Raw genomic sequence first — 12,937 nt, forward strand, 5'->3', positions numbered from 1 at the left:
TCACAAGCATTTTGAAAAAAGAAATGTCTTCATCTCTTAGGGTTCTCTCTAACTGCTAGTGACCCATCCTAATTAAAAAAATTTCGGTTGAACATATACAAATTTAGGTGAAAACTGTTTGAAAAGGTATAGTCACTTCTTTAATACAGTTAATATTAAGAAAGGGAAGAAGAGGTAGATTAAGAAATAGAAAAATCCAAATATTCAAACTTTTTTTTTAAATTTTAACATTTCTGCATAAAATCATATTTTTCAGCACACTAATGTGTAAGAAATTAATTGAAGGGTATAAATTAGTTTTGCATAAACATGTATTTGAAAAACTTTAATTTGATGAAAGGAACTGCAATCTATGATCCTACCACTACAAAAATAGCCATATTAAACAGAACTGTTTGGTCAAGGGGAGCAGGGGGTCTTGGACAGAAAAAAAGAAAAAAAACTTACTTTTGATGACCTACACTGATTCATAAGATCAATATACTGATTTCTTCCTATGCCAAGAAGTCTTAGACCTGAAACAAAGAATCTTTGAATTACACATTCCTTACATACTTTTAATATTAGTATACTTTAAATGATTCTTAGTAACTTATTCTTCCTTGAATACTCAGTTGAATATTAAGTCCTAAAATCAAGAATTAGCAAGAAATACTTGGAAGCAGAAGAATTAGAGGTCTTTCATAATAACCATATAACAAGCATTACTGTGATTACTGAATATTTTTCTAAATGAGATAAATTTTTTAAAAGTAGAAAATCTCTTAACCTCAAGAGAAGCAAGAGAGAAAAATTACAGTTTTCAAAGAAAACCTCCAACTTTTGAATGGGGTTTTAATTTAAGCCAGTTGTTTGGATATTAGAATTCATTTGCCTATAAAAACAAGAGGTTGGGTTCCCAAGCCAATCTGTGTAAACCTAGCTGAGGTATAGTACTCTCCTAATACAAACAGTATTTCATGGTAAAGTTGAAATGGTTGTGTAAACTTGGACCAGTCATTTAACTTCTCTGAGCCTCAGTTTCCTCATCTGTAAGTGTACTGTGAATGTACCCATTAAAATTAATGGAATTGATGTATTTGTGCATAATGGGAAGATCTTTCCCATCCATTAATAGGTCCATGTGACGTGCTTAATTAAGTCACATGGAAGCTTGAGTCACTTGAATCTAAGTCACATGGAACAGGAAGGGGTGGAACAGAAAGGGTGGAACAGGAGGAGACAAAGCTACAGCAGAGCTGAGAGGAAGTTAGAGAGCAGTCACAGCCGAAGGAGGCAGGCAAGCTCACAGATGAGGAGAGAAGGGCATTTTGTTTAATGGAGCTGGTTTGGGGGAAACATCATAGAGGAATGCTTAAGGCTGTTGTCCTCTGAGTTGTTATCATGTATAGATTTTTATTACTATGGTGGATTTGGCTTTCTGATGTCTGAATAAATGTTTTGGTTAGTCTTCCATGTGGAGAGTCTGTGAATAAGGCCAGGATGATCATGGCAGCCACAGACACTGTAAATATCACGTTGGTACTACAGTAAAATAGGGATAATACTACATTCCCTACCTCAAGAGTTATTGTGAAATTCACATAAGACAAAGAGTTTGGTAATTCCCAAAGTACTACGTAAATATAAGTTATCACTTGTAATTATCATCACTGTGATTCATCTCATTCTCATCTTTTACAAAGGAACACAGCGAAACATGAAACAAGTCACTGGCCGGCTATTATTCTTGTACACCTTTTGTTCTGTGACCTATCTGTTCCGTCACCTGCTCTGTGACCACCATAAGTGGACAAAGTAAGTCTTTTGTAACTGAATAAAAGTATTCAGATATAAACTCATCTTTGGGATACCTCTAATAGGAGACAGACAGGGATAACATGTACCTCTTTTCATTTCTATATTGTCTTGACTTCTTCCCTAGCTCTCTACATTTTGAAAAACTTCCATTCCCTGTAGCTTGGAGATTATGAGTATTTGGTACAGTGACATTTGTTTAAAATATTCATAAATTTTTGTTGGACAAAAGAAAAACTGTGGGGAACAGTTCTGTCTGTGATCATCACAATCTTCATCATTATTTTTATTAAGTTGGGACTAAGGTAACCTGGATTCTAGGTGACTAGGGTTCTGCTCTCGGGTCTAAAATTAATTATGTTACAAATCTTAGGCAAATCTCATCTTTTAGAGAGTTCATTCTAACCACAGCAAAATGAGCACAATGGACTACATGACCTTAAAATTCCTTCTAATACTTAAAAAAGTAACCAGAAAGTGTTAAGAATATTTCTATGAGAAGCACCAGTGCCTCAATCCTATTTCTCCACCCCTCAGTCCCACTCCAAGCTCCTTGTAGCATCAGATACTCCCTATTCTTCTCATCTTCAGTCTCTGCTCCCTCTTTCTCTCATGATTCCTTCCCCACTGGCTAAAAACATACTCAAGTCTCTCCTATCCTAAACACAAACAAAACTCTTCCCCTCAACCAGCAGACCCTCAAATTATCATTCTAGATCTCTTTTCACTGCGAAACTTGAAAAAAATGTAACGTTCACTTGCTGACTCCACCTCCTCACTATTCCATTAATCTCTATGTAAAACAGAGGTTCTTAACTTGGGGCCCACGGACTCTAAAAGTATGTGTGCATATAAATTTTTAAGGGGGGGGGGTGTCTGTGGCCTTGGACTGAAAAGTTCTGTCTTCATTTCAATATAGTTGGTTTCCTTTGAAACCTTACACATTTTATTTTATGCATTTAAAAACATTTTTCTGAGACAGGGTCCAAAAACTTCACCAGACTGACATAGGGATCCATCACATAAAAAAAGGTTTTGGACATAATGAGTTTATCTTCCCCATAAAACAGGCCACACTTCCCAGTTTTACTGTTTCTGTTACTGGTACCTTGTCACTCATGTTCAAAATCTCAGATATCTTTGACCCCACTCTCTCTCTTTTTCCATCCAATTATTTACCAAGAATTTTCCATTCTACTTCCCCAACATCTTCTTATACCAGGCCCTCCTCTCTGCTTCTATTGCAATATCTCCCCACCCCCATTTCAGCAATAATCATTTCTCAATACATTATTTTAAGTCTCCTAACTGATTTCTCTTACCTTTCTACCCTTCCACACACTGGACCTGAGTCTGAATCTTGGCTCTGTTCTCATGTGAGCTGGGGTATATCCCTTACCTTCTCTGGGCCTCCACTAACAAATAAAGGGTACTAGACTACCAAGTCTGTTCCAACACAGCTACTGATATTGTTCCCTTCTCAAATATCACCTCTCTTTCATGAACCATTGCTTGATCGCCAGCTCTGCTGCCTCAAATTTTCTGACAGCAATTTTGCCCTCATCTCTTCTGAGCCCAAGACTAGCAGAAGTGCCATTATTTTCCTCAGAACATCACAAGGTCCCTGAGAGCAAAGAATATTATCTTCATATACTCGTCACTTATCAAAGTGTCTTAAATATATAGTGGTTGCTTAATAAACGTTTGCTGAACTGAACTAAAAGGTAAGCATATTCAGATAACATGTGAAGCTCAGTGCTGCGTTCAGTTACAGGCACCACATGTTAGAAAGGTCAGAGATAAGCTGGAAAATGTCCAAGGGAGGATGGGTAGTAAGGACATACTATATAAGGGTCAACTGAAGATTACAAATGTTTAGTTCTGGAGAAAAAATAGATGATTAAAAGTAGACAAGATAGACATGATAGATATTTGAAGGGCTGGCACCTGGAAGAGAATTTATATTTGTTCTGCTTTGGCCCTGAGGGCAAAACTAGAACAAAATGACAAATTTGTGATTCATACAAGGAAAATCTGCTGACAATCAGAACTGGCCAAAAGTAGAATGGGCTACCTTATAAGCTACCTTATGTTTTAAAGGGGGTTCTTGAGACCCAGCTGCACTACTGCCACTAACCTACTGACTCTATGCTGCCCCTCCCCCAAACACTCCAAAAGAAGACCAAGAGAAGATGGGTAACTGACCAAGCAAGAGAGGAATCTGGTGCTACACTGCCTACCTCCTATCCCCCATTTCCATCCCAGGAAAGCAAGCAAGAGTCACTAAAATCTTACACCCCTGGCCCTTGGCAGGCAATAATACAATTATCAGCTTTACTTCTTATCTACCACTCATGGCAAACCCTTTAGTTAGCGAATTCACACCAAAGATTTCCCTGGCCCTATCTCTAGATGAATCAAAGTCTGGCTACCTAGGAGAAAACTATCCTCAATTCTCATTTCCTGTTCTTTCATCCCTCAAACTTAAGCCCACAAGCATATCTAATATCTTTTTTACTATGCCTTCTAGAACTGTCATTCCATAGTGAACAAACTTCCTTTCTTCCCAGACCACTTTCTCTCATGCTCCTTCCTTTTACAGCAATCACTGAGACCTGGCTCTGCACCATCCCAGTTACACTAAATCCCCAACCCTCTTCTGTACCATTGGTTGCGCTGCACCTTCACCCACACCCCTTGACACATTAGTACTGGAAAGATAGCCAGAAAACAGTATACTCCACTGACACTTCCAGAAACACCATCATTCAGGGACCTCTTCTCCTTTTCGATTTGTAATCTAAATTTTTCAGTCTATCTAGATTAGGGACTGTACTCTGATCCCCAGGTCCTTCTTCCTTTCTCAATTATTTCAGCACCTGGCCCATCTTTCCCAGAAAATCATAACCTGAATCACCATCATCATCATCATCTTTCACACAAACATATACCCTCTCCACTGCTAATCACCTCTCATCAGTTTTGGGGGGAGAGGAAGTACTCTCTCTACTCTCTCCTGGATTTCCTGTCTTATTTTTTCTCAGTATTCTTTGCTGGATCACCACGCAGTCCACTAACTGTGGGTGTTTTCCCCAGGATGGTACTAGGCCTTCTTCCTCTAAATTTCTTTTCTTGGTGACCTCATTAGCTGCCATGGGGTTTAATTATCACCTCTATGCAGATGATTCACAGAACTATATATCCAGGTCTAGTCTCTCTTCAAGTTAAACATGAATTCTTTCAATTCATTCTCATGGGAGAGGAACTCCAATCTATTAACCATCTCAGCAAGCGTGGATATAGTCTTGGATACAGTCAAGTTCAGGGGTGGGGAACCTGTGGCTTTGAGGCCACACGTGGCCTTCTAGGTCCTTGGGTACAGTTTTTTCAGTTGAATTCAAGTTTCACAGAACAAATCCTTTTATTAAGGGGATTTGTTCTGTGAAATTTGGATTCAAAGGGTTGCACTTGGGGACCTGGAGGGCCACATGTAGCCCAAAGGCTACAGGTTTCCCACCTCTAGGTCTAGCTTTATCAATGTCCTGCTTATAATATGAATCCCAGGATGGATCATAATACTCCAGATGCAGTCTGATTGAGATAAGAATACAACAGAAGCATCACTTCGGGACATTATGCCTCCCTCTCTTAACAATAGCCTAAAATCAAATTAGCTTGTCTGGTTGCCATATTATACTGCTGATTCATCTTAAAACTGTAAACTAATAAATTTCCCATATCTTTTTTACATGAAAAACTGCCTAACCATCCCCCCATCTTGTGCTGATTTTTTGGATCCACATTACGACTTTACATTTACTGCCATTATATTTCATCTTTTTAGGTTTGGCCTATCATGGTAATTTATTCTATTGACCTGTTGAGATCATTTTGGATACTAAATCTATCATCCAATCTGCTAACTATCCAAATCCAGTTTTGTGTTAACTGCAATATAAGCATATTACCTTTGCCCAAGTCACTGATAAAAATGCTGAACATTATAGAATCAAGAGACAGATTCCTAGGATGTTCCACCAGAAAGTTTTCTCCAGGCTGAAACTGACCCATTAATCCTATTCTTTGAGTCCAGTCATTCAATCATTTACAAATCTAAATAAGTAGAATTAAGTTGCTATCATCTATCCTTCATCTCTCCATCTGGGGTATAATGATAGCATGAGAGACTGTTAAATGCTTCTCTGGAATCTGGATAAAGCTTTTCTGTAGCATTCCCTCAATTTATCAGTCTAATAAGTTCCCTATACAACCCCTTTCTTTTCATCTTTTTGTTCCACTTTTCTATTTGTCCCACTGCTTTCTTTTCTATTGCCAAGGATTAAAAGTTTTCCTCATTTGTGGATGACTAATTCCTTTTTTGTATTCATATCTCAAAGAGTAAGTACAAAAATAAGCAGATTCATTTACATGTTAGATGAAAAGCTGATTCACACTAGCTTGGACTAACTTCCATGGGAACTTGATGGCAGTAACTATATAAGAGTAAAGGGGGGGAGGGATAGAAACATACAGCTGTATGCTGTCAAGATAAGGAAAAGAATGGACCCTACTCCCAGTCCTAATCAGGGTAGAATCAGGATAGAGAAACATTCCCAATTACCATGTTCCATTTCTCATCATGGAGAGATGGCACACCTGCCTACCCTGCATCCATGAGCACTTCCTTCCCAAGACACCACAATCATTCGGAGGAAGAGTTCCAAAGCAGAGCACATATTCCCTTATTGCCACACGCCAGGCAAATCAACAAAGCTTCCTTTGAAATATTTCTTAAACTGCCACATTCCCTTCTCACGACGTACCACACATTTCCCACTAAAATATTTTAAATGTTAGCCTACTAATACTTATTTAAACTTTAATTAATGAAATTATGTCACTATTAATATTACTGGTATTCCCCTTATTTTAAACTCCCCTTCTATATTCAGGGCACCACCAATCTTCTAATCATCGAGGGTCACCAAACATCTTTACTTATTTACTCACCTTTACCTGAGTTTCTTCATATCAAATCAGATGTCAAGTGTTGTCAACTCAAACTACACATGTCTAGCACATCACCTTTTCTCAATTTAAATAGCTTACACACTGATTCAAATACTCATCACCTCTCAATTCAACAAATGCAAGTCACCTAATTGATCTGTTTCTTGCCTCTCTCTTCCACAACCCATTCCCCAGTTTGATATTCTAAAAACACAGGTCAGACCATTTCAATTCCATAATAAAGAAATCTCCCCTACATGGACTCAGTATTCCTATGAAACTGACCTACTAACTATACTCCATCTCTGACATTCCATCTCCCATCTCCAGGCCCTTACACAGGCTGTCCCTATCCCTCTGTCCAATGCCTGTAATGCTCTCTCTCCTCATCTGTCTTCTAGAATAATTACTTCCTTTCATGGATCAGTTCAAATGCCACCTCTTATACAAGGTCTTTCTTGATTGCCCCAGTTGTTAATATTCTACCTCCTCCTAAAAATTACTACATTTATTTTGTATCTACTGGTCTTCATGCTTCCTCCCAGAAGAATGAAACCCTTTGAGGGCAGGGACAGTTTTGTTTTTGTCTTTAACGCCTCGGTTCTTAGCACTGCCTGGCAGAGAGTAGGCATTGGTAATTATTTGCTGAACTGAATTCTAGCATTATTAGTAAAAGCTACAACATACTGTTAGTGCTGCTGCTCACCTACAGTACAGATTTATGTAGAGGTCTTCAATTCAGCAGTCATTTATTAAGTACTTAAATTGTGCCAGGCCCAAAAAGTTCAGGTACAAAAAGCCCCTGTTCTAATGGCACTTAAGATTTTACAGATAATTGTGACATACAGACAAATAAGTATTTATAATATATAATAACCAAAAATCTTGCATTTATTTATCTCTGGACATTATATATACTTATATAAGTAAACATGTATACAACAATAATTTGTATATACTTCATTTAGCACAGCCTGGCACATAGCAGACACTTAATGAGTAACATTCTAATATAATGTAAACTCCTTGTAGACAGAATCTATTTCTATCTGTATGCCTAACACCTAGCACAATGCTTTACACATAGTAGGAGATTAATAATGTTTGCCGAATTGGAGAACTAAATATAACATCTGATGGGAGACTAAAGAACTTCTCATAAAACATTTGAAAAAGACTAATTCTTCCAGAAAAAGGCAACTAGGATGGTGTGGGGACTGGATAGATATGGAGTCCATGTTCTATGAATCAACTGATGGGATTGGGGCTATTTACCTCCAAAAACACATACTGGGGCATAAATGCTTTCTTAAAATATTTGAAAGGTCTACATTTGTTCTGGCCCCAGAGTATAGAACAAGGTACACCTGGAGAAGCAGAATCATAGAATCTGAAAGTTACCTCAGTGACCAGAGTCCAACCCATAGAGGAAGCAATCTCTACTATGGTGTCTCTAGTAAGACAGATTTAGAGTAATACAAGGTGGAAAATCCAAACAATTCGGGCTACGGTAAACTGTTTTAGGAGAGAATGACTTCTCACTACTCAAGACTTTCAAGCAGAAGCTGGATAACCACTTTCTGGCAATGTTAGAAGAAAGATTACCAGTCAGGCATGGGCTGGACTGAATGAGCCTTGAGGGCCCTTCAACCTTTGAAATCCTTTCAGAAGGTTCTGTTAGCTAAGATCTGCTACCTCCTTCAAATCCTCTATTTATCTTTACTATGTTCACCAAGATTTGTAAGTCTTCTTTAGGGATTTTTTGATACAAGGCATATAAAAAAGATATTTTCAAATTCTTGACCAATGGAAGCCAGTTTTATAAATTACCTCTCCCCTCAAAACAAAATCTAATACTTTATTTTGTGTGCTTTTGAACTTAGGCAAAAAGTTTTCCCTAGAGACAGTAAACAATACCTTAATTTTTATATGCTGTCTTACAGAAATAAGAATCACCATGCCTTTTTTAATATCACTAAGTAAAAATCTGAAATCCAATGTTAAGTTTCATTTTATATACACCTGTTTTCTTTCTAAAAGGGCTTAGTTCAATATTCTCCCTTCATGAAAATTCAGTTTTACTTTTAAACTATATTTGTAAAACTCCAACATTGGAAACTGAATTATATGTTTCTAAAAAATGAATCAGTTTTTTTTCACTGATTATCATGCTCCTTTCAAAAAAAGAAAACCCTTGCTTGTATTTTGTCTTTGTGTCAGTAGATGGAAAGAAAGTCTATCTGAAACACTGACAGTTGCTCCTCCATGCAAATGTTTGTCAAATTGTTAAAAAGACCCTCATCCAATATACAATTATTTCACCTCATTTATTTTAAGTTAGAAATTTAAAGCATACACTGAAATAAAAGGATCATACCTATTAAATATCTAAATTATCAGCACTCAACCCATTTATATATTGTTTTTTCAGCTAAATGCTAAAGAATTTCTCATGTCCCTCATATTACTAGAAATTTAGGGGTTCCCCATCAACTAGCACAATATGGCACATCACACAGACATAAAAAAATGTTTCCTGGATTGAATGAAACACTGCTAAGAAATGCTAATCCCAAAATGGCTTTTTGCCTATTCTGAAGATCATTCTTTTGGCTGATTCTCAAACTATTCTAAATCCACTAAACATTAAATGAGAAATTGAGCTCAAATAAACTGTTTTTGGAAGATTAGTCTATCGGTACAGGTAAAACAGAATCAGCATTTTATACACTTACAGAACTCCCAAGAACACAACATATTCTAAGTGATAGATATATCTAAATATAAATATATGCCTACTTGATAGCCTTAACACCCTTAGAAAAAAGAAATCAAGAGAGTTACATTACATGCTGACAATACATAAAATTAGATTTTTTTAAAAAATACATAAACAATCCACCTAACCTTTTACTAATAGCCTCACTGATATCATTCAAACTTCCAGGAAAGAGTAGATCCCTCTAGAAATATATAATTATCTCCCCTTTCATCCAGTCTAATTTCTCTTTTCCTTTGGTGATTAAAGTACTGAAACTCAAATGAACCACTTAATACAACTCACATGAATCCTACTGCTATAAAAAACAATACTGCCATTTGGCCTACAGTGTTTCAGACTAAACAAATAAAGTAATTCAAGATAGTGTCATAAAAGATACATATATCTGTGCATTATTTTGTTCAACATGATTGAATGAATAATACTCACAGTCAGCAGCAGTAAAATTGGGCAATGAATCATAGCTTTTTTCACTGTTCATTATATCCTTTTAAAAAGAAAATAACATATTCTGTTAAGATTTTAAGATAACCCTGCTTAGGCAAATAACATGATTTTTAATGTATATTATTTTTGGCTACGGTACAAAAAATTATGTTACAAGTATAAGATTATAGTTAGTGATCTATAGCATAAATGACAGCCAGTCCCAATTCAAAATATTAATAAATGTGACTTTCTCCCCTTATATGAGTTCCAAACAATTATATTTCCTCTGATCTGTGGAGAGAGCAGATGAAATAGCTAGCAAAACATTAAGCTCAAGAGCTCAGTCCCTTCAATTCTCATAAACCCAAATCCAGAGTTCATCCATAAGAGAAAATTAAGCAGTGGCCCCTCTAATAAAAAGCCCAGTAGAACGGTCAGCAGGAGAATAGGAGCTAACAGGTGTCAGCCAAGAACCAAGCCACTTAATGCTCTCTGCTCTTTTACATGTAAGTCAAAAATGGGTTGATATCAACATCCTAAATCAGCCAACTATAAAATGTTTCCCCACTATCTAGATACCTGGACAAATGTGGAAGTAAGTTAAGACCCATTTCCTACATAGTAACTACAAACCAAAAGAGCTAATAGTTTAGTGAACATTCTGCAATGGAAAAAATATGCCTGGGCTGGTCTGGGATAACTGATCCCAAGTTTCTTCAGGCCAAAGGTGCTATCAAATAGCAATTATTAAGACACAGGATTAAGGGTCAAGAACCGCAAAAGCATTTTTCTTTATTCTTCCACTGACTTACTTGCAAAGTCTTGGGTTATTTATGCCATATGTATAGTCAGCAACTGGACACTTATCTACTTTATTAGGTTTCACTAACATTTAAAACATTTAAAAATTACTAAGAACCTCAAATATTAAGAAATTAGTTTAAAACACTCAATTTTAAAAGTACAAAAAAAAAATCTCACAACTGATTTTATTTACCTGATTAACAAATAATTGCAATGGCACAAAAGAGTCATATGTGTGCATGTACACACATGTGCAAAGACTAGCATCATTCACAATTCTGTCTTTGACTTGTGGTTGACAGGAAGTCTTTCCTCTTTAAGAGTTTACCTATTCTTTAATTACAACTACAACACTGAAACTCACCTCCATAATCCCAGTGTAATAAGAAAATGGTGTTATCCTCAAGCCCTTTACCATAATATCGGATAAATGATAGGGGTACAACATGAGATGTTCTCGACTGTATTTTAACAATTCCTCGTAGTATTTGCGTTCATCTTTCTTGACATGCTTAACTGATTAAAGAAAAACAAATCAATAATATTTTACTGTTGATGTTTATTATTTAAATCTACACACCAATAATATAAAATAAAATTCAAACATAGTAAAAGAATGAAACAAAAACCCCAAAAAAGTGGAAGGAACCAAATGAGAAAACAAAATCTGAGAGACAGTAATGATGGGGAAATATTTTCCATTTTCATCTAAGAAAACCAAAAAAATTTTCATGCTACTATAAGAAACAATTCTTCAGAAAAAAAAATAACTAGGATAACAGGGTTTTTCCATACCTGAAGTCACTTAACTTTAGAATAAGATCTAGGCTCAGAACAGTAATTTCATAGGACAAGACTCTAAAGAGCTAAGTAAGGCAAGGCAGCATTAAATGTGTTGTATAATATTAACTAATGCCATTTTTTTCCTTGCAAAAGCTGCTATATTTAGACTAGCAGAAAACTGAAAGATAGCTAAACTAAAATGCCAATTAGAATAGAATTGAGTAAATAGTAGTTTGGGTTTAATTTATGTGGCTTTCAGACCCTGGTAGTATACCTTGAAAAGCAAGCAAACTCTGAAATGCCATGCCTAAAACAAACATTAAAAAATTTAGGGAGAAGAAAATAGCCAACAATAAAATAAAATGATAGATTTATTATTTCAGGATTTAAAGGTAAGTACAAGAAATTTAACCAGAAGAAACATTAGGAGTATTATGGAATACAATATCTAAACACTGTTTCTGGTTATTATAAAAAGTGCTTGTCATTAAAGTTACATATCTGAAACAGTTACTACTGTAATGACTGTCATCTAGAAGGTATAAATAATAAAAATTCATGTACTCTAGACCGACAAAGAGGGAAAGATTTGAATTGGGAGATAAAGTCATTGTTAGTAAACTAAAAACAAAATACAGTGTTCTACAGTAATTTTCAGTAAAATCACAAAGAAAATATGGTAGCCATCAATGTATTACATGTGAATTACTTTTTTTTAACTGATAAGATCATACAGGACAATGAAATATGTGTCTATTAATTTCCATTACATAAAGTTTTGAGTGGAGTTTTGGTTTGTTTTTTTAATCTGGATCGATGGTTTCACTGGTTTAGTAACTCCTGGGAGAGAAATTTCCTCTATGAAGGCAGATCAGCACAGCAACTACACGGTCTAAAAGAATGCTTGGGGCACAGAAAGTGACTTGTCCAGGGTCACATGGCACTTGTCAGAAACAGTCCTGAAACATGGTCTTCCCAATTGTTAGTCTGGCTTTTTATCAACTACGTCATGCTGCCTGTAACATAAAGTACACACTAAAAAAGTGTGGAAAATATATTAAAATTAAAAAACAGTATCAGTACAATGCATCTGAACAACAAAATATCTACTTACCTAAGTTATTTCTGTATCGTAGCTGATTTCTGATACTATAGAGCACAACTTGCTTTTCATACTCTCTCTGTGAATTTCCAAGACCCTAGAAAATAATGATACAAACTTCAAGTATTTTCTAAAATAGGAATATGCAAATTTAACCTTTCCCCTCAAAATTCATATCTAATTTCATTTTATCTCACTTAATTTCTAACACTAGAAATAAAGAAGATTTT

The 12,937-nt window shown here is 35.8% G+C and overlaps 1 protein-coding gene across 3 annotated transcripts in view; it reads right to left on the minus strand.

The window, feature by feature from the left end:
• The window catches only part of FAM91A1 (family with sequence similarity 91 member A1), a 57,070-nt gene that overhangs the window by 33,339 nt on the left and 10,794 nt on the right, over positions 1–12,937 (minus strand). For all 3 annotated transcript variants that reach the window (XM_072603143.1, XM_072603144.1, XM_072603145.1), the window contains exons 2-5: positions 12,720–12,804; positions 11,187–11,338; positions 10,019–10,076; positions 448–515 (exon numbers count right to left, since the gene is read on the minus strand). In XM_072603143.1, the coding sequence (XP_072459244.1) occupies positions 448–515; positions 10,019–10,076; positions 11,187–11,338; positions 12,720–12,804 (363 nt within the window). The remainder of the gene's footprint in view (positions 1–447; positions 516–10,018; positions 10,077–11,186; positions 11,339–12,719; positions 12,805–12,937) is intronic.

Source organism: Notamacropus eugenii, chromosome 4, assembly GCF_028372415.1.
Source record: "Notamacropus eugenii isolate mMacEug1 chromosome 4, mMacEug1.pri_v2, whole genome shotgun sequence".
Classification (NCBI taxonomy): domain Eukaryota; kingdom Metazoa; phylum Chordata; class Mammalia; order Diprotodontia; family Macropodidae; genus Notamacropus; species Notamacropus eugenii.